Source organism: Artemia sp. Qi Xiang Cuo, chromosome 4 (genome assembly GCF_049724085.1).
Source record: "Artemia sp. Qi Xiang Cuo chromosome 4, ASM4972408v1, whole genome shotgun sequence".
NCBI lineage: Eukaryota > Metazoa > Arthropoda > Branchiopoda > Anostraca > Artemiidae > Artemia > Artemia sp. Qi Xiang Cuo.
The window spans coordinates 42,318,437-42,345,546 of NC_142797.1; the positions used below are offsets into that span (position 1 = coordinate 42,318,437).

Genomic DNA, 27,110 nt, shown 5'->3' on the forward strand with positions numbered 1-27,110 from the left:
TGGCGAAAGATCTTAAATAAAAGAGATATTGTTGAAACCTCACCCTCTTTCTTTTGTTTTAGCTGTCTGATAAGCTATAACAGATGCAACTGTACTAGAAGCCCCCATATCGTAGAACAAAAAGTATCTGGCAGTGTCGTTCCATTCTTTGCTTCTGAATATGCCAAAGTTTAGGCCAATTGCTGCATTTGTGTTTACTAGCTATAAAAATAATTAAACAAAAAAATGAATAAAACAAAACTCAAGGAAAAATAATGCGAAAAAATAGAAACAAGCACAGCGCACATAACTTTAAGGAGCATACGCGTTGACACTCACTTAAAACTGGCAGCAAAATCGACAGATGCATAGCACACATTTCACTAAAATATTAGCATTTAAATACGACTGATCCTTTGAAAGATCGTTTTGTATTCGTTCTCTGAAAATGACAGATAAAATGAGTAAATAGGGCTATGAAACTGTGGAGTTTAGTACCGTAACCATCATCATTTAGTATTGTACGGGAAAATATTGTGCTGCAGACTGTAACTAATGGCAAAAAACAGTTTCCACAACTGATTTTTCAAACTGACAAGGAACCATTCCAAACGCATCATAGACACACACTTCGATCTAAGGTAGGAGCATGGACAGAGGATAAAGAGAGAAGGGGACTTTAGACCCATACACCCCTCCACCCAAAAGAACTCGACATTTTTAGCTATTTATTTTTGAATTTTCCATAAATTCACTTATTTTTTTGCGTTTCTATATATGTTCCTCGAAACAAATTTAACGTTAATGACTGTCCACAAAATCCATTTTCGAAGCATTCATAGGCGAAAGCTGGATTGAACTTGACATCCACGAAAATCTACACTTATTAGGTTGGAATCCTGATTAAAGACAAACAAATAGCACTATTGCCTCTAATTTTCTTTAAAAGTTACACTTCATTACACTAAAGTTGACTAATAAATGTGGTTTAACTATTCATCAATTTCAACAAGAAAACTTTGAAAAAGGTTTGGCCGAGCCAAGTTTATTTAGTTCAACTATTTCGGCAGATATGTTCCACAGCGTGATAGTATAGTCTCAAATTCTACATCTTCGAAACTTTTCTGCTGTCCAAGCGATTGTTTCCCTTTCGCGGCAAACTCTTCAATGTCAAAGCGTCAAAACTAGAATTCAAATGTTTTAATCATGGAGTAAATTTGCCATTACCTTCAGACTATAACAGCTTACTTGCAAGTTTTTGAATTAAACAAGAAAAGCAAATATCCCGCAGATACTGTTTATAAAAAATGTATCTGTGATTAAAAATCTTTTTAGGAACACTGTACTGGTAAGCTAACGTCATTTAGCCTTAATGACGCTCCTAGAAAGACATGGAAAAAAAAGAATTTAGCATTGTCTATTCCATCATCGAAATTTCTTATTTAAGCGTATGCACAGAGATAAAAGTGAAGAGCCTATATTAGCGTATAAAAGGTATAGAAATGTTTTAAATGGCGCTCTAAGAATTGAAATGCAGAAATATTATCATTCAAAGTTTCAACAAGATGAAAGTTCTCCTAGGAGGCGTGGTGGATTATTAGAAACGTCATTGATGGTCCAAAAAGCTAGCAATCCTGGTAGATCCTGGTAAGATTTTTGGAGCTTTGTGTGAATATTGCTCACATAGGACCAAATCTATTATCAAATATTCAACCACCAGGACACATACATCTTGTGAGTTTTTTTGTGTACTGACGGATATTGATATTTCGCTTCATTTGGTTCCAAAAAGATGTGTACAGATTGATAAAATTGTCCTTAATATGAAATCAAGCTCATCAAGAACTGATTAATTGAACATAAAAGTAATAAATTGTTTATCAAAAATTCTGGAAAATTTTGTGGGATTGATTGACTAAAGAAAGAATTTTCTCTTATTGTTTTAAAAAGGCTGATGTGACTCCTCTATTTATGGGCGATGAGTAGATCAGTACGCCAAATTATAGACCTATTTCCACTTTGCCCATGTTAAGATGCATAACTGAAAAGTTTAATAACACAGTCTATGACCAGCCTGAGAAATTCACTAGACCCTAGTCAGGCATTAGCACACTTAACCAATTGTAAAAATCAAGCTCTTTATAAATATTACCTTTTTTGCAACAGTATTTTTAGATATTTAAAAGAGCTTTTGACAGAATATTTAGAATTAATATAGTTATCAAGGAAATGGGATTTGACTAGGAAATGGTCCTTTTGACAGATACTTAGAATTTAATTATAGGTTTCAACCTAGAAAAAACCCACTTCCAAAGTTTACAGATTTTCCCCGGAGTTTTCAAGATCTTTTATATTGTCACGCTAAGTTCGCATAAAATTCGCATAGTTACACCTAATAGAAAAATTTGCACATCGTCAGAATATCTTTTAAAAGTCCATTTCCTAGTCAAATCCCATTTCCTTGATAACTATATTAATTTTGAATATTTGCTGTAATCCCTGGAAGTTGACAGATTAAAATAGAACAGTTCTGTCAAATGTCCGGTTGTGTATCTGCATATTGTGCTGAATATAAGTTACCAATTTAGAATATTTGAGTCAGTTCGAATTCTGTATCTGTCCTCGCCATATGTACATTCACTGTATTACATGTATAAATAAACATTTTACACTCTAAACATAAACTATGTGATGGTTAGAGATTCTAGACATCCTCCACCTGTAGAACCCAGATAATAGGCCAACGCTACCATAACACTCCAAAGAGAAGAAGTCACACTTTACAGAGAAGTGAATCCAGAAAGTTTACAAAGTGGTGCAGCGGTTTTTGCCGGAGAGGATTACAGTTCTTACCATTTCAATCTGCGGTTGCTACACATCAAGTTAACATTCTCTTTTGAGGCCCATCACCTACAGTGTCGTAGTAAGTTTCTTTGCCTTCCAATTTTGATAAAGTTCATCTGTGTCAGCTGTAATTGTGGCGTAGTGACTATCCACTGAAAGCCGTGTCGGCTCGTGCACAATTGTATTATTGGTACGTGCTAAAAAAACATTTCATCGTTTGACGTCGGAAGTTAAAAAAAATTGCTGCCGTTTGCATCGTCAAGGATTCCAGTTCCAGGTTCCAGCTTCAGTTCCAGGTTCAAGTTCAGTTCCAGCTTCAGTTCCAGGTTCCAGCTTCAGTTCCACGTTCCAGGTTCCCGCTCCAGATTCCAGTTTTTGAGAAAAAGTGAAGAACGTCGAAGGACAATTTACGAAAGTAAGTCATGCATTTTAAGTTCGCACGCGAGTAGGAAATCTGTTAGGAGTGTTGAATAACGATTTCTCCTAGTTTTTACAGCGTTGACTTAATTAATTTGTGTTACTAATATTTTTTTTCTCTCGTTTAAAATAAGCGCAATTCCAATTTTAGATCCTTCAGAGCCTGAATTTGATAAAGATATTGCTTCATCCTTCTTCAAAGAAATAAGAAGTAAAGGTTTAAATGTCCCTTTGAATTTTGATTTTTCAAGTCAGGATTTTAATCCCACTTCAATCGTAAAATTTGTCTACTGTGACTACTGTGGGTAATTTAATGGCCAAAGAAAAAACCCACTTCCAAAGTTTACAACATACTGATGGTGTAGTTAATTTAAAATTCTTTTTTTGTTGTAGTTTTTGTGGATTTATTTGCATATCCCTCCTCTATTTCATACCCTTGTATCTGGAAAGGATGCGGGTTGTGCTCAGTTTTTTTTTTGTTGAATAATGATATTGAAATTTAAATGAAATAAACAAAAACAAAGCACTAGGCAGGTGCCTAGTGATCCGTTCAGTTTCAGGAGATAATTCATAAGTAATAAAATAACATGTATAGGTTTAAAAAATGGTAGAATACTTTAAAATCAGCCGCAGCTGCCAATATTAAAGTCACTAGTGTTAGTTCAGTGAAGAAAGCAATCGTCTGCAGATTTAACAGGGACGAAAAATATGCTTGACATAACTATATCCCTGTCACAAAACGATTTATTTGATTCCCCAACGAGGCACGTACAGTTGAAACAAAGTCATTTGGAGATGAAGAAATTCCAAGCAGCAATCCTGCTAATGCAACTATAATTCTTATACTTCTTACATAGCCACCTTTTTTTATCGAAACCTCCTAAAGAATAATCCCAAAAGTTGTCAATAGCATCACAGCAATAAACGCTAATGATCAGATATAGCAAAAAACTCTTACATACCTGAAGCACTTTGAGTTCACCAATGGCAGCAGCCTTCATCATAGCCCTTCTTTCAGCTTGATCGAAGTACGGTGGAACAGTAATAACTGCTTCTCTAATTGGCACTTGCTGAGAAAACACTTCCGCATAGTCGCGAGCTTTGGCAAGAATTTGGCCAACTAATTCCTCCACTGTAAACAATTCTCCAGATTCGTGCTTGAACATCACAGTTTGACGTTCTGCATGAGGTACAATCTCATGATATGGAAACATTTCCTTGAAAAACAAAATTAATACAATAATCATCGATAATTACGATGATTATCGTAATTAATACGATAATCATTTTATATTAGCAGATCATGGGTGCCTTCCTAGGGGCAACCTAGTAAAGCACGAACCCTAGCCCATAGTAACCGAAAATCTATAAGCGTATTTAAAAAACAAAACAAAAAACAACTGTCAAGTGAGGAAGAATGAGGACACAATGGACTTAAGAAGATTTTCTTTTAGGAGGGGGGCAGTAGCCAAACTCTTGTGTGTAGTAATTTCTGTTCGTTTTGGGCTATAATTATTCTTTGAAAGATATTTCCGCTCGTCTTAAGTTTTAATATGGTTCTTTACTTTTCTTTAAAAACTTCTTTTCTGGAATTTTTTTTTTTTAATTAGTTTCCGTTCATTTTTACTTCCAAAGTTTTATTATTGGCTAGTATAATGAATATTTCTCCAGTTTTCAGGTTTTCAACTTAAGAATTAAAATACCGGATTGTAATTTAGATACTTAAGTTGCAGAAGGGGATCTGAGCATTGACTCTGATTGCATTCGGTATAATTATTTATAAATCTTGTTCAATCTGAAATCAAGGTTTGGAACGGTTCTTGAACTAAGATTCAGATTCAACAATAATTTATATATAATATGCTCGAGAGAATCCTCCCGGGAGAATGTAAAAAAAAAATTATACGTATGAATGGAAATGACAAATCACTCAGCTTTCTTTATTTATGACTCTTTAAATTCTTCATTTGTGACTTCGACGTGAGCGTTTGCTCACGGGAAAGTTGCCATTCTGACAACCTCGATGCACATAATGTGTTTTTATTGAGTTTCAACGTCCCTCTCCAAATTCCCTGTAGGCTCAAACTTAAGAGCCTACCCTAGCCGTCCTTGAAAAAATTTCACATACGCCGTTTTGACAACATAGGTGTAAATAGCATCTTTTAATATATTTTAATATCCGCCTCAAAATTACCTGGAAATTTTGACTTAATACCCTTCTGGATCCTGAGATATTGCACACACTAAATGACATTCTGGATGCACACATTATTTTTTGTTCAACTTTTAGATCAACTTCCTCCTCAATATTTCTTGAAAGTTTCAACTAAGTACCATTAGCCGTTCCTGAGAGTTTGCAGGTATGCCCTTTTGACAATTGCAATGCATACAGTGTCTTTTGATTAAGTTCATCATCCCCATCAACATTTTCTGAAAGTTTCAACTTAATAACCTTAACTTCTCCTGAGATATTGCAGACATGCTATTTTTACGACCTGGATGGTGTCTTTTAATTTAGTTCAACATTCCAACTGATATTCTTTGAAAGTTGCAACTTAATATTCTTCGCCTATCCTGAGATATTGTAGATACGTCCTTTTGAAAACTGGGATACCAATAGTGTCTTTAAGTTCAACACCCGCATCAACACGATCTCAAAGTTTTAACTTAATAACCCTTAAATGTTCTCGACATATTGAAGATATGCTGTTTTGTACCCTGGAAGTTTCAACTTAATACGAGAAGCCATTCATGAGATCAACATAGATACGCTTCTTTGACAACCTGGATACCCTTAGTGTCATTTGATACAATGCAGCACCTCACCCAACATCCTCAAAAATTTTCAACTTGATACCCTTAGCAGTTCCTGAGATACTACAGATACGCCATTTGAGCACCTGGACGCACATACAAGTCTATTGATTTAGTTCGACATCCGCCTTAATATTCCCTGAAATTTTCAACTTAAAAACCTTAGCCACTTCTGAGACATTGCAGATAGGACCTTTCGACAATGTGGATCCACTTGAGGTCTTTTGATTTAGTTCAGTAGTAGTAGTAGTAATATTAGCAGCAGTAACAGTCACAGTCACAATCGGAGTAGAAGTAGCAGTCGCAATCACAAGTAGTTGCAGTTGCAGTCGTTAGTAGTCGCAGTAGCAAGTAGTCCCCGTCGGAGTCGCAAGTAGTCACAGTCTTAATTAGACGCAGTCACAAACATTCGCGATTAGTCACAATCTCAGTAGCAAGTAATTCGCATTGCAGTCGCAGGTAGTCACAGTTCCATGTAACTGCAGTCGCAAGTAGTCAAATTCACAATTAAAGTAGTATTTGTAATAGTAGTAGCAGTCCCGACAGTTCCATGTTAATACCCTTAGCCATTCCTAGCATATTGCAGATACGTGATTTTTATAACCTGGATGCACATAGTGTCTTTTGATTTAGATCAATATTCCCTGAAGTTTCACCTTAACACCCTTAGCCTTTTCAGACCCACCAGGATTAAACAGTCCGCCCTTTCTTAAGATTAATCCCATATACATACAATGGGCAAATGGCATAATTTAAAACCCTTTCCCGAAGGGCTATGAGGGTAAGGCGAGGGGGGCTGGGTTGTCCTTCCGTCACTTTTCTATATTCACCTCAATATGCCCTATAAGTTTGAACTTAATACCCTTAACTGTTCCTGAGACATTGATGACACACCCTTTTGACAACCAGCGTGCACTTGGTGAGTTTTGCTTTATTTGACATCCCCCAAAAATATGACTTAAAGTGACACCTTAATACTCTAAGTCTTTAAGGACACCCATGATCAAACATACCACCCTTTCCTAAAAACCAACCCTACATATGAACAACAGGCGACATGCATTTCATAGAGCCTTTACCCCGGGGACTGGAGGGAGGGGGGGGGGGGGGGGTCATGTCATCCACGGAGGCATAGTTGCTTGACCTTTAGACTATTTCGAAAAAAACTACCTCAAAATTATCAAACAAGTTTGGGGGAGGACAGCTAAATCGGTCATGAGAGGAAGGCTTGTAGCTTTACGATCACTTTCCAACATCCTCCTCAAAATGACCTGAAATTTTCAACTTAATACCCTCAGACGTTCCTAAGTTACTGCATATGCGTCCTTTTGGTAACATGGATGCACATAGTGTGCTTCGGTTTAGTTCAACCCCCTCAACATTCCCTGAATTTCACCTTCATACCCTTAGCCTTTTAGAATTCATCAAGGATCAAAAAGTCCACCCTTTATCCCCTTTAAAACCTATATTTAAACCATGGACAAATTGCATAATTTACAATGCTTGCCCTGAGGGCTGTGGGGAGTCATATCATCCCCGAAGGCATAGTTATTGGACCTTTTGACTGTCGTGGAAAAATAACTATCTCAAAATCTAGACCAGTGTTGAGGGGGAATCTAAAAATGACGAGGGGGGGGGGGCTGATTGCTCTCCAATTACTTTGCCCTTTAGAAACCAGTATACTCTTAGTGTCTTTATTTTGTTCTACATTCCCCTCAAAATTTCCTTAAAGTTTTACTTTAATACCGTAAGACTTATCGGAGACCCAGGATCACATGCCCCCCTCTCTTAAAAAAAAAAAAAATAACATTGGACAACTTGCACAACTTACATTATTTTGCCCCAGGGACTGTGTGAGGGGGGGGGGGGGTCACGTCATCCGGGGATGCATATCTATTTGTATTGAACAGAATGGCTATCTCAAAATTTTGAACTGATGTGTTTGGGGGGAGGGCAGCTAAAAGGGTATGCGAGGAGGACTGGTTGCCCTCCGATTACCTTGACTCTTAAAAAGGGTTATAGAACTTTCAATTTCTAATCAAATGGGTCCCCTGCGAAGTTTCTATGACTATCCATTCCAAACGATGTGGCTATGGAAAAAATAATAAATAAATAATAGATTAAAGCCTTATGGTCTTTCCAAGTCTTTTTGCAAGTAGCCTCGGTCACAGTCGCGAGCAGTTGCAATCATAGTCGCAGTAGCCGTCGCAATTAGTCGTAGTCACAGCCACAAGTGGTCCTAGTCACAGTCACAAGACTCACAAGAAGTCACAGTAGTAGTAGCCCTGAAAGTTTCAAGCTAATACCCTTAGCCATTCCTAGGGTATTGCATATACGTCCTTTTGATAACCTGGATACACATAGTGTCTTTTGATTTAGCCTTTTTCGACACACCCAGGAACGAACATTCTTCCCCTTCTCAATTATAAATCCTGTGTGTAAGCCACGGGCAAATTGCACAATTTACAACTCTTGCCTTGGGGCTATGGCATTCTCGGAAGCATAGTTTTTCGGCCTTTTAAGTATTTTGAATGAGATTCGTATTTCAAGAATTCCATCAGTGTTTGGGGGAGTGGTTTTGAATATAGCAAGAGGGGCTGGTTGTCTCTCCAATCACTTCTCAACATCCCCGTCAACATGCACTAAAAGTTTCAACTTAATACCCTCAGCCATCCCTGGGATATTGTTGATCCACTCTTTTGACAACCAGCATGCATATAGCATGTTTTATTTTTGTTCAACACTCCCCTCAACATTTCCAGAAAGCTTCACCCTAAGGCCCTGAGCCTTTTTGGAAACCCGGGAGCAAACGTGCCTCTCTTTTCCAATAATAGACCCTATATGTAAGCAATGGACAACTTACGTAACTTACAGCCCTTGCCCCAGGGGCTGTTGGGGACCATGTCATCTCCACAGGCATAGTTATTTGACCTTTAGACTATTTTGAACAAGATAGCTATCTCAAAATTTTGATTGGATGTCTGTGGGGGAGGAAAGTTAAAAAGGGCGTGGAATGGGGGCAGGTCAACCTCCAATCCATTTTGAATTTAAAAAAAGGAACTTTAAACTAGAACTTTAAATTTATAATCGAATGAGTCCCCTTCGAAGTATATACGACCAGCCTTTTCATATGAAGTGCCTCTGGGGGTAAAAAAAAGAAGAAATATAATGCATTGAATCCTTATGGCCTCTATACTATAATGGGCAACGATAAAGCGTTGCCTCTGATTACAGTCCCCATATTGAGTAACTAGGAAAATCACTTTTTCACATGGGAAGCAGGGATGTGTCCCTTTTTTTCATTCTCCTGCTTCGTCTTGTTCTTTCTTTTTAGTCGTCACTAGTGGCGCTGAGACATCATGGGGTGGAGTTGGGCTCCAAAGGACTCATTAGAAAGGAAATTGCCTTATCTAGTGTCTTTTGCAATTAACAAAAGATAACATTAAGATAAAATGCAATTTATGATAAAAACCACATCGTCATCTCCAAGATGATATAGCACACGTATCGTTTGACAAGGGCATGATGTCTTATTAGAGACTTGGGTAAAAGTGATAACACTAAAATAAGATACAATTTTTGACAAAATATGCCTCTTCTTTTGCAGCAAAGCCATTATTGACAACGTGATTCATTCTTTACTAGGTTCTTGTTAAGAAAAAGTCAAAGAATGTTTTCTCTGTGTGATATATATATATATATAATTGTTCTTAAGGAGCTCTCGCTCAGTCCCCATGCCTGCGTATTAAAAGACTGCAATATTGATATTCTTTGAGGTTTTATATCCTTTTATACCACATGATTTTATATCTTTGATATTCTGTAAAGATATACAATCTTTTTCGAACTTTCAAATTTTTGAAAAAAATCTAATGAAGAAAAGGGAACATAGTCTACAGCTTACAATTCATCTTCCTTTTTAGGACACCAGTTACAAATTGCCCTCAAATTCTGCATGACTCAGGTGTCTTGAGAAAGTATGAAGCGATAGATAAAAAAAGGTATATAGGCGTCAGCCTTTATACCTAGCAATCCGAGATATTTTGATATTTTTATTCTGCCCGTTCCATCCCACCCCCGTGCACACCGGGTTAGGCTCAAGGCAATTATTTTTTGTTCCCCAAACTGTAAATTTTGTACAGGTATAAATTTTACAAATTCATGACAAGAAATTTCACAAGCTAATTCATTTTAATTAAGCCCCAAACATGGTCCCTTCACACATGAACCCGTTTCGTACTTCAAAGCGAAAATTATAGGCATACATATTTTATCTATCTTAATGCATTATTTTTTTTTTGTTATGAACATAATAGCAGAACAATTCTAGCCCTCACCAGTTGAAATTTCGAAAGCCCGTGATAACAAAAAGTGATATACCCACTGACGTCATTTGTTAATGTCTACGGGCACGACCTTGAGGAGAGGTATATGGCTCCAATGCCTCAAAATGTAATTCTTCGGTCCAAAATTTATTAACCAAGGCCCAAAGCAAGTCTCCAAGCTCCCAGTAAGTACATAACGAAAAACAAAGACCCAACCTTAGGTGAACAGATGAGAGGCCGACTAAAGTACATTGACATGAACCTTTTTTTAAATGGATTAGAGTTTAAATAAAGTTCATTAGTGGACTTTTAATATCGTAAACAGGGCGGTATCTGACTTTTTTCCCCTAAGAGAAAAGGAGGTTAACTTGTTGATACTTATTTTTTTTGTTATAGGTTCAAAACATGTTGAGCTTGACAGAAGAAAGCAAACTTACCTGATAGCGCTTAACTGAAGGATGATCAACAGTCTTTCCAAGTAGATCAGTTAGGTGTGTATAACAATTCTTTGGAAATCTGACACCTACAGTCAAGGCATCCTCTCCAAATGTTCGCTCGCCATTCCTAAAAGATGGCAAAAACAAGTAACTAGTTTAAGTTATTTTTTCTCTCTAAAGTGATTGTTCTTGTGAATTGATTTTTGTAGAGCATTCTCTTGTTATCTAGTTGGACTTTTTCAACCCATTATAATCTTTAAATATGATTTTACTTAATTTTATTTATCTTGTAGTACATAAAAAAGTAAAATTTGAAATAAATAAAGCTAACAGAAAAAAAACTCTGGCAGAAACATTTAAGAAAGTATCCTAAAAAAAACCCCACAAAATTCGGAAGTTTCCATTATTAGTGATTATTTCTCTAGTCGGAGTAATTTATGGATGACAAATAAAATTTTGATTATAAGATAATCAATCAGAAATGCAAAAGTAAGAATATCTTTGATGCAAGTTAAGATCAGGAAAACATCCAAAAAAGGACGAAATCCTGATGAGCACAAAACCATCAAATCGATCATTTCTGAGAGCTTTTAGTGGAATTTTCAAGAACCTATCCAAAAATTGTGAGCCTATCGTATTTGTATCAAACTAGCGGTTGTAGATTTTTGTAAGGGGGCTCATTTGTTCAAATATAAAGTTTGAGAGCCTTTCAAAGTAACGAATAAGATTACTTATTCATAGTCTCCCAGTTTTCAGAAGCCCTCGGCTTCCTGGTGCGGCATTAACTTTTAAAACATAAATGCAGTGCATACAAAATGAACGGTTATTACAGACATAAATGAAGCTTTCTCACATAAATGAAGCGTTACAAAAACAACTTAAAAAAACAACTAAATGGCGATATTAAAACCTAAAAAGAGAAAAAAATAAGATTATATAACAAGTCAAACTTAAAACAAAGAGAATATGCCACGAATGAACAATGGACTCTATAACAGCAGAAAAGAATAATGAATATAAACTTTAAATAATTTGTAATTACAGCAAATTAAGGTGGGGCTGCCGCCTCCTCAAAACCCCCTAGAGACCAGTGTCACTTGCAGCGAGCTGAAACTTTTTTAAAGCTTTTCTGTATACAACCTATAAAATAGTAAATTACAATTTAAATTTCAGGCAAATTTTGACTGGTCAGTCAAAATTTTTGATCCCTCGTAGTTTTGTAAAAATAATTTTAAATAATCTTTTTACTAAAGTTTCAGGCTGGACGAAGAGGAAGATTTTTGACGATGCTGACTGACAATCTCTGCATGACTTTTTGTTTTCTATGGAGCCGAAGCCATCACGGCCCCCATGCTGTTGCACCTAACCTTGAATATACATACATCTTATTGTACATTTTTATTAAAAGAACCTTTTCAGGCTCAGTTTCGTTTTCACCATTAATGTGTTCATGTCTTATTAAAATTAACTTCCGTTTTTCAAGAATGGTTTGTTATACGAAAATATCAAAAGTAACTGAGAGGCCAACATATACGGCAACATATATGAAACGCCAACATAAAGGCCATCCTTTTACATATGATGATTTTCGTTCAGTTTGTAGTCACTATTTCCTTTCATTAAAAAAAATGAAATAAAATTAAAATAGCGATCATATGCAATGTGCTAATTTCCCATAATGCAAGTGCATCAAAAACAGGACAGAATCGCAGAGAAAATCCTGCCTCTGGGCAAGGCATCCTACATCCTCACTATAGCTCATAAAGTGTGAACTTTGCCTTATATTATGATAACTCATGACAACTACTCTGAAAAATTGATAGCATTACAATTTGAACTTGGGCTCCCAGTGAGGACAATAAAAGAAAAAAGAAAAAAAGAAGAAAAAATACCTCTTAACATTTCTGAGTAAAGTCTACGCCGGTGTAAAATTTTTGAATTTTACTTTGTTGTGATGCAGGTGATACAGGCTCTATTTTAAAGTTTTTTCTTTTAACTGGATGGTGCTATAATGTGTGCAATTAGAGCAATGTTAAAGCATCAAATAAAGGGTAATCTTTTGTTTACTTTTTATTTTGAAGCAAAAAGCCTATTCAAAATTACATTTAGCAAATGCAGATACTTACTAGCACAAAAATATAGCTAAAGCCAAGGTTTTAGCCAGACCCATTCATAAGAAGACTTAGCTAAATTCCAGATTTAGTTACAGCAAGCCCAAAATTGAATTTATTTGAACTTCCCTGAAATCCAGCAATAATCAGTCAACCCAAGACCTTTATTATCAATCCTTGCCTGTATAGAAAAAAAAAACTGTATAGGAGCCTTAAGGATTCCTGTTATAAAGACCACTACTACATTGCAAACTTATGCTAATTCCTAGATCAGTACATTTACTTCCATAAACATAAGTTATTTATCTCTTCTTGGTGAATTCAATGGTTACAGCCTTGGAACAAAACAACTGGAATGATTAAAGCATTTCGTTGACGACCAGACCTCTGCTGAAAAACTGCAGACATGTGCCAATAAGTTCCCCAACACCATTCGAAATCTGACATATGTACAACGTTTCCAAAACAAAAGGGCAAGCAATATTTACTTATAAACTACAGCAGTCAAGAGTCCTCAAATCCCACTTTTAACAATCAAAGGCCAGTTCAATGCATGACCATTCCTGCAAATTACAATAAAATACCTACTCCAAAATATTAGGGTACCATTTCTACATCCCACAAGCTATTTCTAACTTGGAACAACCTATTTGAGTGTACAGCAACTGCAGGCACCATCAACAAGTTCAAGACTAGAATCAACTCAGACTGATATAGGAAGCAGTGACGATATTTTATATAAGTGTGCAAAAGCCTACTATCTGGAGTATCAAGTAGAGTACCTGGAATATCGACCATGGGATCTCAACAGAATCCCATGGAAATAGTCTCATAGAAGCACGATTTGAGGTATCAAAGGCAAGAAAATCTTTCACAAAAAGTAAACAGTTACTTATTAATATGGCAAAGTAATCTCACAGTCAGAGTTGAGTTACTGCTGACGTCTGTTTCCAATGCTAAGAATAAACCAGAACAAGCATGTTTAATGTCATATCCTCGTTTTCAATTAATATAGAATATGAATAATGTTAGCAATATAAGAATTACCTAAAAGCAATGGCCACTGGTGTCTTCCGTTTTGATTCTTTGTTAAGAGCAACTTCTAGTGGCATTCCTGGAGAGACTATTCCAATCTTCATCCATTCTGTACCAACATCTACTGAGATTACAGCTGCAGTACAAAAGCTATAGGTAGAGGCTAGCAAGGTTAAACACCAGAATATCCTCATTTCTCTGGATATTTTCTGAAATAGAAACAAAACTTAACTTAATAAATCAATTGTCAACTCGAGTTTCTAAAATGGAGTACATTAGAAGTTAGCTCCATTACTTTAAGAGTTCCCCAATGATTTGTTTCATAACATAGCATTTTCAGTCTTACTGGGATTAGTGTGTAAGGAAGTTTTCAATAGTACCTCATCAGCACTAAGTTTGAAAGACACAACACAAGGAGAAGTCATTATCAACCCATCAAAGGATACAAGAGGCAACCATAATCGTCAAGGAGTCTGAAGCTGCATTAGCACTTGGAATAGCAGACTATTATGCATTATTTCTAATATAATAAATACAGTTTGATGGAAATTGACAAGCAAAATATTTAATTTTGAAGAGAAAATCTGCTGATCCAATATCTGCTAATTTTGAAGAGAAAATCTGCTGATCCTGTCGGACATACAGATGACCGACAGGACATAGAGGCGTGTATTCTTTGAAAACAAACAAGCTACTCTTTTCATCTCTTTTGGTATTAGCTCTAGGAAACAGTTGAGTTTTCAAATTGTGTAGTGTAAGTCAATGTTTTTCATCCAAGTGTATCCAGCAACTTCACTAGATGCAATGCTGAAGGAAAGTATGAGGTCACTTTTCTACATAATCATGTTTACACTTGAGGCATTTGTCATACCTGTGAACAAGCTTTGTAATACCCTTTCATAAAATGTTGCTGCCAATAATATGAAATGAGTAGTGATGGTTTCTTTAAACTTTTCATTAGTTTGGAAGTGTTTCCCCCAAACCACTTCTTCATTTTAGTGAAAAGAAGTTGATGGAGCCAGGAACATGCCTAGAGAGTTATAAAAAACAGAAGAAGAGGCCTGTTTAATTCTGGATTTTCTTCTGATGTATGAAAGCTGCTTTTGCTACTCAACTGAGTAATAAGGGGACATTTTCAACAAACACCCAACACATAGTCACAACTAAAAGCTTAGTGACTTCTATTTTTCCATGAATTGGAGAACTGGCTGGGGCATAGCACTTCTGAACCCCAGAAAAACCCTCACAGTTCACTTAAAATCCCCAACAGCAACTTTTTATTAAGAGGGTATTAAAAAACTTCTTCACAGATATGACAAATGCATCAATTGTCAAGGTAATTATGCAGAGAAGTAGCCTTGTTATTCAAGCCAGGGGACGGTAAGTTTTGTGAATAGTGTGGCCATGGAAATTCCAGTGGTGTATTTTTTACTTCAATTCAATTACCATTCCTGAACAAACTAAATATGAAAAAACATTTTCTCATTTGCCAGTTTTTTTTAAACATATCTTTTAATTTTCGGTTACTATGGGCCATAGTTTGTTCCTTGCTAGGTTGCAGCTACTGCTGCAGCCCCAATATATAAAGAAATTAAACAAAGTTTATATGATACAAATGAAGTAACATATTTTTCAAAACATAAGGAGTTGAGGCGATTTTACTTCTTTTCAAGTTTGCAATGAAAATACAAAAACGTATTTTTAAATGAAAGTACCAAAAAAGGTATTTTTTCAAAACCTATGGGGCAAATGCTATCAATGATTTCAGTGGCAGATCAAGGAGGTGGGTGCGTGCCCCTTCCCCTAAGGCAGTAGCGGATTTGAGATTGGGACCACTTGCTCTGGTTGGGATGATATAACACTTTAAAGTTATTTTTTTTTGTAATTTGTAACACACGATTCTATCTTAATCCTCTTTCCCTACATTTCATTACCACCGTAATTACTGAATGATGACATATAGTTAGGTGACATACTAAATGGTTTGACCTATACAAATAGTCACAAAGAATGCATGACTCCAAAAGATGGTTCAAGATCATTTTTTTTTTGACAATACAAAGCTTAACTCACTTGCTCTAGTGGTCAGAATGGCAAAGGCTAAAAATGATACAGAAAATATTAAATATCATTTTTTTTGTAGATGGTGAACAGCTTTTTTTTTTTTATGGCAGGGTGGTTTTTATAACTTACAATTTTTTGTATCAATATTTTTACATCATTTTAATTTCAACATAAATATTAGAACTTTACCCCTCACCAGATTTAATATTAAATCTACAAGCCTTTCCACTACCTATCTACAAAATATAATGGTAGAGGTTCCCTTTCAATTACCAGCATTTCTTTGTTTGCAAGTTCATCAGAGCAACCTACTATGTGCCCCCTGCTAAAAAAAAAAAAAAAAAAATTCTGGTTCCAGCACTGAATGATTTCCTAATCAATGCTTTTGCCATTACAATCATTGCTACAGTGATAATGCAGCATCTCCCCAAATAGTGGTAAGTATAACCCAAAATGACATAATTATTTAGGAACCATTTCTAACTGGCAGGAAAGTCAAAGTTTCTCTCAATCACATGATTCAGCTAAATTTTGGCTGCATCTATGGATTGAATGTGACCAACCACATACCAGTCCTGTTGATTTCATCTGCATTGCAACAAATAAGAAGTTAGCTAACAAGCTTCAGAATCATCCAGAGCCAATCACAGAACAGACAGCACAAAAATCAAATATCAACATGCTTAAAAAAAAAAACAATAATAGTAGCCTACCATTAGATTCGATATTTTATTCTCTTTCCAAATATCATGGTTGATTTTCTGACAATGCACCACCCCCAACCCCTGAGGGTCCCATATGTAGCCCTAGGAATATATAAAACTAAAAGAAAACACTAAACCAATAAGATTCTACTGGATAATATGCAGGGTGTTTCTGTTAATAAGATAATCATGTTTCTTCTATTATTACCCACATTTTAAATCCTTTTAAATAATATTTTTAACTAATATTGGGGAAAACTGGATATCATCAGGTTTGAAATGAAGAAACCTGTTTTAACAAAGAACCCATGACATAGCACAAAATTCACATAACAGAAAAATATATTAGGTATCAATTTAGCATTCTTACTATCCAGAAGGAAAAACTACTAAGTTCTGGAAACTACTTTAAAACATTATAAAATGCTTATTTATACTATTCTTAAATGTGGGCCATTAAACTTTGGCCCCTCTCCCCTAATGTGCAAATATAGCCCAAATCATGTATAATCAATGAATTTTCCATAGAACAGCTCTTTTGTTCGTCCTAGTTTACAATTACTCCTCTTCAGAAGGAAACAGTATAAAATCATTCTTTAAAATTCTAAAATGCTTACTTATTTTAATTAAAAAAAACTTCTAAAAAATTTTTTTTCAAAGGATGGTCAAGAGCCATATCAAACTGAAGACCAGCAGAAATAAGGTCCTTTAATAATCCAACTCAAAATGACCAGAAATTACTGTTAAAGAATAAATGAAACCCAAAATAAACTGAAATTAAAATAAATGATCATATCAAAAATGAAATAACAGATACTGATAAAGATGAATAAATAAATCTTAAAACAAGCAAAACTAAACTGAAAATTGAAGTCAAACAGAAACTACAACACAACAGAGTATGGTTATTTAAGCACAGGTTATTCAAGACCTTTGTTAAGATTACAAGATATAGTTATAGGGTGATATGAATAACAAGAAAATAGGCCCTTGTCCTTCTTAAAAATACAACTACCATGCTATACAGGAAGCTATCCAGGACTACAGAGCAACAGAGTGACATTTGAAGAAGCAACTGCAAATCAAATAACAGCAGACTACAATCATCACATAAATGATTTTTAATAATCCTATCAAAAACAATGGTCTTGGATTTCAGTTGAAGAATGGCATTATGCACAGTGTCAGCAGAAATAAGTATTAATTGACACTGTGTTATGTGCAGATTATAAAAATAAATGTTAATGCTTCACTTCTTTAGTGTGGTTGCTATAGCATGTAGCCTAAGCACCATAATTTCTATCATCATTTTGGAAATCTGCTTTCATTTTATTATTTTGGCTTTATTGTTTTAACTTATGCTCCCCCCCCCAGACCACTCAGCGTGTCCCCAGGTGGTGATAGGGGAACACCCCATAGATATATAGGGTACCTCCATAGGAGGCACAGACCAAGGAGAAGCCTTATCCCTGGGGGTCCATAATAGAAACTGGGGCACCATCACCTGGGGTCATAAATACAGGCCGAGAAGGAAGGATACACTCAATAGGGCCCACTGGTGTGTCCACAAGTCCCTTGAGTTACATACCTTCTCCCAGTAATGAGTTAAATTGCATGGTGATGCAGAGCACCATTGCAGGAGGATCCTCTGAAGGAGGACAACTGCAGCAGGGCGTACGATTCAGATCTATGGACAATGGCCTCTGCAAAGGGCCGCCTCGATCCTTTCGGGGTAGCTGCAAGACTGGGGACCTTGCAGTCAACTCTATTCCCACTGGAAGAGTGGCGCCCCTTGAGGAAATTATAGCCTAGTAAACAACACAGCATTTGCACAGGATTCTGATCAATGGACAATTCTTCTGGGCTTGGTATGTTTTGATGGGCGTCTTTGGGCTGAAAAACCTCTTCCTAGCTAATTTATCTATTATGGGTTGCCTCCCCATAGTAGCATAATGTTTGTAGGCATGAATATATAATGAGTTGGAGGTAATAGGCTTGAGATTGTCTGTGCAGGATTTTGACTCTTGTTGATAGAAGAGCATCACCAAGTGCTGAAAACCATGTTGTGATTAAGATGGGCCCAGGATTGCACAAAGCCTCCATTCATGGAGACCCCAGGAACTTCTTGCTGTCTGGTTCTAAGCTGGCTTAAGCACTTTGGTGTAGACTTAAAAAGATATGTGATACCTGTCCTGCACTGGTATCTGGGATCAATGCTTTTCCTGAGGCCAAAATAATTTCAATGATTTAAAGAACATGAAAATTGGAACTTGGAGTGTTACAATGTTAAAAAATGACCATCATATTGACATTTTGACAGACAAATTCAGACTGGACTTATTAGGTCCTAGGGACTTCTTGCTATCCGGTTCTAAGCCAGCTTAAGCACTTTGGTGTAGACTTAAGAAGATATGTAATCCCTGCACTGGTATCCAGGATCATTGCTTTTCCTGAGGCCAAAATAATTTCAATGATTTAAAGAACATGAAAATTGGAACTTGGAATGTTACAACACTAAAAAATGACCATCATATTGACATTTGACAGACGAATTCAGACAATTTGAACTGGACTTATTAGGAGTTTCAGAAACTCATATCCCAAAGGTAGGAGGAAGGATGGGATACATAGACAGGGAGTAGGGCTCATGATGAATAAGGAAGCTGCTAAGTCTTGTTTAGACTGGGAAGGTAAAAAGTTCAGGGTATCAGTTATAGTAGTATATGCCTCTGTAGAACAGACTGACCAAGATACTAGTGAATCAGATGAATCTTACTTACAGTTACAGGAGCAAATAGACAGGGTCCCAGGTAGAAATGAGATGTTTTTACTAAGAGATTTTAATGCCCAGGTTGGTAGAAATAGAGATAAATGGTATCATGGCCTAGGTAAATTTGGTGTAGGAAAAGAAAACAGTAATGGATACAGCCTTTTGCAATTTTGTAGGTATAACAATCTAGTTATAACCAAGATGATGTTTGGTCATAAAATGGCTCATAAATTAATATGGTATTCACATGACGGTAAGACAGCAAACCTTATTGATTATGTTATAGTAAACCAAGACTGGCAGGATCAATGCAAGATACTAGGGTATATAGGAGTGTTGTTAATGATGTTAAAAGTAAAGATCACCATATAGTAGTGTCAAAGGTTAATTTAAAGCTGAAATTTTGGAAGGGTAACTACCTCCTGGGAAGTTATGATGTTGGTCAACTCCAGGATGAAAATTTGAGATAACTTTCCACAAACAGTTGAATACTAAACTTAAGAGTTTAAATTTGATTATGTGGAAGATGGTTGGAATAATTTTAGAAAAATAATTTGTGAAGTCGCTGAAGGTGTCTTAGAGAAGAAAGTTAGGACTGCAGCTAAGAATATTAGTGACAATGCTTTATGTTTAATAGAGAGGAGAAGGGGCTTGCACAATAATTATCTGAGTGATAGATAATATGAAAACAAAAGGAAAGTAAAGAAAGTGAAGAAAGCATTAAAATGTGAACTAAGGAGGTGTAAAGTAGAGGCCATGGATCAAATTGCCAAGGATCTAGAAGATACAGCTAGATGGCAAAATAGTAAAATATTGTACTGGCATGTTAATAAATTGAGAGGGAGTAGTCAATCCAGACTTGGCCTAGTTAAAGATAGGAATGGGAAACACAATTAGCAATAAGGAAAGAATTCAAGAGAGATGGGCAGAACATTTTAAGAATTTGCTAAACTGAGATACAGTTACAGGAAAAGATATAGAGGAAAATGAAAAAGTTTGTGATACCTTGGATCTGAAAAAAAATTTGTTTTGTGAGGAAGAATTAGTGACAGTACTAAAAGGATTAAAAACTAATAAGGCTCTAGGTGCTGATAGGGTGGTGAATGAGTTTCTTAAATATGGTGGCTCTGAGGTTAGAAATAAGTTACTGAAGATTATGAATATGATTTTAGAAAAAGGGGAAGTACCTAACAATTTTAGAAAAACCTTAATTAAGGCACTTTATAAGAAAGGTGATAAAAATGAGCATGGTAATTATCAAGGCATTAGTCTGGTCTCTGTAGGTAGCAAATTACTTAGTAATATGATACTTTTTAGACTGAGAGATTCTGTAGGCAAAGTTTTAAGAGAAGAACAGTGCAGTTTTAGAAAAGATAGAGGATGTGTTGACCAAATTTTCACTCTTAGGTTAATAATTGATAAGTGACTGAATTGTCAAACCCCTTTGGTCCTGAGTTTTATAGATTATGAGCAGGCATTCAATTCTGTTGATAGAAGAGCTTTAGTAAAGGTTTTATCCTTGTATGGTATACCAGACATTAAAGTGATTAGTGCTATGTACGAGAAGAACACTGCTGCAGTTAAGGTAGGAAATGAGGTTAGCAGCTGGTTTTGTATTAAATCAGAAGCTACGAAGTGCTGTGTTCTATCCCCCTTTATATGATTAATTTTGATGAATTTTGTCTTAAGGAGCACAGGAAAGGCAATGGGAGACCAAGGAATCAAATAGGGAGGAATAACTCCCTTGGACATAGATTATGCTGATGATTTAAGCATCCTAGATGAAAGTGTGAGCAAAATAAATAAATTCTTGCAGGTTTTGCAAGTTCAGGGGGCAAGAATAAGCTTGAAAATTAGTGTTAAGAGGACTAAGTCACTAAGGCTAGGAATAAGTGAAGATGAAAAGGTGACTTCGAGTAACGAAAAGATTGATCAGGTGGGCAGCTTCACTTACCTTGGTAATATTATTTGTAAAGATGGTGTGAGCAGTCAAAAGTAGAGTAGCCACGGCTCAGGGTGTTTTCCCACAGTTAAAAAAGGTTAGGAAGAATAGGAAGATATGTCTGCGAACGAAAATTAGAATATTGGAAGCTACAGTGATGACAGTGGTCAAGTATGGTTCTGAAGCGTGTGTGCTCTGAAAAATGGATGAAGATTTGCTAGATATTTTCCAGAGAAATTGCTGAAGGATTGTTCTGGGTACCTGGCTGACTGACTATATTTCAAACAATAGGCTGTACAAAAAATGTGGTTCAATACTGCTCTCTAGGGCTATAATGAAAGAAAGGTTGAGGTGGCTAGGGCACATTGTGCAGATGAAGGATGACAGATTGCTGAAGGTTGTTCTTTTTGGCCAACCGTCTAGGGCTAAACAGAAAGCAGGTCACCCTTGTCTGGGGTGAGAGGACATCCTAAAGAAAAATTAAAAGGAAATGGGAACTTTGTGGGAGGGTGTAAAAAGGGAGGCTCTGAATAGATTGGGATGGTGGAGGGACATGCATAGCTGTGTTGGCCTCAGGCGGCTTAGTGCTGTGGTGAATTGTTAGTAGTAGTAGTATAAAAATAGAAGTAAAGTGAGAAACCTACATAGACTCAATAGTAAAATCAGCCAAATTATTGCTAGACATATTATATAAATTCAAAGAATTTATGACATTTTGCCAATCATGTTGAATTTGAGCAGAGCCATTCCTAGGGTTGGTGGCACTTGGGGAAAAATTAATTATAATGCCCTCTCTCAACTCAAATATAAGCAAAGAAAGTCAAATCAAAGTGGGCAATTCCCCAGCTGTGCTGCCCTCAAAGCCACAGTGCCTGGGGCAACTGCCCTGGTTTTCCCCTTAGGAACAGCTCTGACTGTGAGGAAAACCATTTCTGACAAGTGTGAGGAAAACCATTTCTGAGGAAAATTCATTTCTGACAAAAATGATCTGAGAAGTGAGGAAAACCATTTCTGACAAAAGTGTGAGTAAAACAATTTCTGAAGAAAATTCATTTCTGAATTTCTGTGGCAAATTTTATTTCTGATGCAAATGGGAGGTAAGTTTAAACTTTACCCCCACCCCCCTAATGTGCAAATATATACCCTGAATTGGTATATAGGGGTGAGGGTAAAATTCATTTCTGACAAAAATTATTATTACATTTGGAAAGAGCATAAAAAAGGGGTTACTTACATATGACAATGTAGAAACTTTTTTCTTTATATCTGAGCAATAGAATATTGTCATTTACTCTTATATAGAATGCAGTATAAAAACAAACAGAAGACAATATCATGCTTTCTCCTATTATGTAGAATGATAAAAAGTCATACAGATGACTTTATGCCTCATTCTTTTATAGAGCAAACATAAATAAAGTCATACAGATGACTTTTTGTACCTCTTGCTATTTTAAAGCAAGCAAAAATAAAGCCATACAGTTGAATTTTTATGTCTTACACTATTAGCCTATAGAGCAAACATGAATAAAGTCATACTGATGACTTTTTATATCTTACACAATTATAGAGCAAACATGAATAAAGTAATGCAGATGACATTTTATACCTTGTACTATTATATGGCAAATGTGAACAAAGTTTTACAGATAACTTTTTAAACTTCATACTTTTATGGAGCAAACATGAATAAAGTCATACAAATGACTTTTTATACCTTGTATGTTTGTAATTATATATTTCTATTTCTAGAGAAAAGATGGAGAATGATATAAAGTTTTCTGTATGACTTTTTAAACATCAATTATTGTAGAGAAGTACAAATAAAGTTATACAGAAGACTGTTTGGCTTTCTTATTTAATATATGATCCACAAAAATGTCATGCAGAAGAAATTATATTACCCCACTGATACATAGAGAAAACAACAAAAAGTCATATGTAAGAATTTATTCATGTTTGCTCTGTAATGTTATGAGGTATAAAAAGGGGATACCACCAGATGGCTAATTTGAGAGTGTATATATATACAAATTTCTTAGAGCCTATATATTCACAGAATATATACCCCCACCCCCCTAATGTGCAAATATATACCTAGAATTGCATCCTCAATCTAAATATAACATCCATTTGCATCACAGATGAACTTTACTCTCATATTAGCCATGTGGTGGATGTCCTATAAAAAGTCTTCTATAAGACTTTATTTATGTTTGCTCTATAATAGTATGAGGTATAAAAAGTCATCTGTGAGACTTTTATTTTTGTTTGCTCTATAATAGCAGGAGGTATAAAAAGTCATCTGTATGACTTTATTTAAGTTTGCTCTGTAATAGTATAAGGTATAAAAAGTCATCTGTATGACTTTATTTAAGTTTACTTTATACTAGTATGAGGTACAAAAAGTTATCTGTATGACTTTATTTTTGTTTGCTCTATAATAGCAGGAGGTATAAAAAGTCATCTGTATGACTTTATTTAAGTTTGCTTTATAATAGTATGAGGTATAAAAAGTCATCTGTAAGACTTTATTTTTGTTTGCTCTATAATAGCAGGAGGTATAAAAAGTCACCTGTGTGACTTTATTTTAGTTTGCTCTGTAATAGTATGAGGTATAAAAAGTCATCTGTATGACTTTATTTAAGTTTGCTTTATAATACATGACTTTTATTAAGTTTGCTTTAAGTTTGCTGAACAACTGAAGTTCCACGGCCACTGGCAACAAGTAGTTTCAAAAGCAAATTCAAGCCTTGGTCTCCTCAAACGCACTATAACCAGCTGCTCCCGTACAGTCTTTCTAAGGCTCTATCAGGCTATAGTTAGACCCGTTTTGGATTTTGGTACATGTCTCACCTCCCCTTCTTATAAGAATGATACCAGTCTAATCGAAGGAGTTCAGAGACATGCCACAAAGTGCATAGCTGGCCTACAAGATCTCCCATACAACAAGAGACTGGAACGCATGCAGCTGCCAACACTCGTCTTGCTCTTTAATAGTATGAGGTATAAAAAGTCATCTGTATGACTTTATTTAAGTTTGCTTTATAATAGTATGAGGTATTAAAAGTTGTCTGTATGACTTTATTCATGTTTGCTCTGTAATAACAGGAGGCATAAAAAGTCATCTGTATGACTTTATTCATAATGCTTTATAGTAGAATGATACATTAAAACGTCATTTGTCTGACTTTATTTAGGCTGCTCTATATATGAAATCCTGTAGGTCTAGGCTATAAAAAACCATCTGTATGACTTTTTGTTGTTTGCTCTATGTATCAGTAGGGTAGGCTAATATAATTTCTTCTGTATGACATTTTAGTTGATTATATATAAAATAGGAAGACCAAAAAGTCTTCTGTATAACTTTATTCATACTTCTCTATAATAATTTGTTGTTTAAAAAGTCATACAGAAGACTATATCATTCTCCATGTTTAAAGAAAACACAATATTGTCTTTTGTTTGACTTTATAGCCTAGTACTTTCTATATAAGAGTAAATGACAATATTTGTGTCTTAGAGTATAAAGAATCAATGACTTTAATAGTCAAACATTGCTCACCCTAAAAAAGACATCAAGTGGTATATTCACTTTATTTGTAAGTCAATATGATTTGGTAAAAATGTACCAAAACTTATCCTTCAAAATACCTTCCCAGGATATACTTTAGTCTAGCCTATAGATCCATCCCTGACAGTTTTATTTTACTAACCTAATTTCTTCCCAAGATAGCCAAAAGTAACAAAACTAGAATTTTATCATATATATGTGCACATTTTATGTAGGGTAAATTTTAATGGTTGGCATTATTGAATGATATTTGCCTAAGTAGGCTAAGAATTATCACATAGGTCTAGTTTCCAGAACTTTAAAAGCTTAACATTTCTCTCTTGAGTGGGCTTGCAAAACTGATAGGCTTACCATACGTTGTTGGCACTATAAAAGGGATCATAAGGGGAGAGGGTATATTGTCAGAAATGCAACCATGATATTTGGAAATAGGACAAAATAAGGAATCTAATGGTACTAGCCTATCTTTATCTTATTATGTCTCTTTTAGAAGTGGTCAACCAGTAAACTGATATCATATGCCTTTCAACCTGGAAACATCCTTGTTAAGCAAGCTAAAATGGTCCTTGAGGATTAGGCATTAGTCTAGATACTAAATTAGCCTACAACAACTTAGTATGGCCAAAACTCACAAATCAATAAGGCAATTGAAAATTAAATGATTAGAAACGAATCAGTTTTGTGAAATGATCATCAGAAAAGCCATCAGACTTTAGGCCTAATCTTACGTCAATTTTGGTGACAAGAGCCTATTCTATTGGATTGAGTGTTCAACAGTGTTGGCAGAAAGTGAAACAAAAACAAGCCCGAGCCTTTGGAAAACACGCCAAAATACGCCCGAGCCTTTGAAAACCAAGAGTGCCATCATGGTCAGTTCTAAAAGTGCTAAAATTGCCCAATTTTGCGTGTTTCACAACAATTTTCGGTGCTAAAGTCAAAAAAGTTTTGCGCGTATCGCGACTTACACCGCGACACGCGCATGGCACGGTAAGTGTAATTGGATTACAATTAATTACAAATAATTACAAAATTAGTTTTAGATCAGTTTTATTTTTTGTCCGGTTATTTCAAACTTAGCACCAATCTTTCGAAACGAACACGGCAAAAAGGTGGTCCTGGTTAAATCAAACTTCGCACAGATCTTTCGTAACAAATACGGGAAAATGCGTTCCGCACTTTTTGTTCACTCCTTAGTCTTTTCAAAATCCTCATCATTTCGTCCAAGACAAAATCAAAAAAATTGATTACGAAGGTGCTACAAATTGAAGCACGTGCCACAGATGAAATAGTGCTAAGATAGTTCTTTCGATCTAAAGTCAGAAAAAGTTTTGCTCCTAATCTAACTATACTTTTACCTTGCTTGCTTACCCTAGGTTCATCCTTCTCCGCATTCTCGGAAGAACAACCATTTTGCGTGGTCCACCAAAATTCATCTGTTTTTGGCTGCAGGTTTATGCGTCATAATGGTTAAACAGCTGTGAACTTTATTTTTACTTTTAGAACTTAATATAGCTTATTCCTATGGATACGCTGGTCTATATTAGTAACAACCACCAGCCGAAGACATACAATATCTTTGGTTTATTATCGCATAACAAATTTTAGTAAAGTTGCAATATATTATTTACAAATTACTTTATAATTAAAATAAGGCCTGAGAAAGAAACGTGGGAACGGGGTTAACACAAAAGCTTTCATAATCCCAAGATGAAATTACACGGGAAGCTAAAGACCGATCAATAAGAAAAAAGAAAAAAAGAAGAAAAGGGCAGGGCAGGGCTAACCGAGAGAACACCTAAAACAAATCAACACATATTTTATCGTTCAAGTGAAAAAACAAAAAAGAAAGGCTCTTAGATCCACAAGGCTAAGGGACTTAAAGCTCAAAAAAGGCTAGGATATCTTTCAAATGGACTAGATCAGTTGTTTGTTTAGTTTCTTCGACTTCACAAACCTTATAAATATCACAATTGAAAAGCAGCATACGCTTTGTAGGCTCAAACGTCGAGCCATAACAGCCACACACTGATAACCACAGCCTGAACACAAGTATTGAGTTCAACATGAGGAAGAGCATACGGTTTCAGAGCATAC

The 27,110-nt window shown here is 35.6% G+C and overlaps 1 protein-coding gene across 2 annotated transcripts in view; it reads right to left on the minus strand.

Moving 5' to 3' along the window:
* The window catches only part of LOC148953129 (hypoxia up-regulated protein 1-like), a 70,862-nt gene extending 45,036 nt beyond the window's left edge, over positions 1–25,826 (minus strand). Inside the window, exons 1-5 of one of the 2 annotated variants that reach the window (XM_089088311.1) lie at positions 25,745–25,826; positions 13,975–14,171; positions 10,817–10,943; positions 4,203–4,457; positions 44–201 (exon numbers count right to left, since the gene is read on the minus strand). In XM_089088311.1, coding sequence (XP_088944437.1) covers positions 44–201; positions 4,203–4,457; positions 10,817–10,943; positions 13,975–14,156 — 722 coding nt within the window. In that variant the 5' untranslated portion in view covers positions 14,157–14,171; positions 25,745–25,826. Of the gene's footprint in view, positions 1–43; positions 202–4,202; positions 4,458–10,816; positions 10,944–13,974; positions 14,172–25,648 lie in introns of both variants that reach the window. The other variant, XM_089088310.1, reaches the window with a different exon arrangement.
* Positions 25,827–27,110: the final 1,284 nt, after the last annotated feature.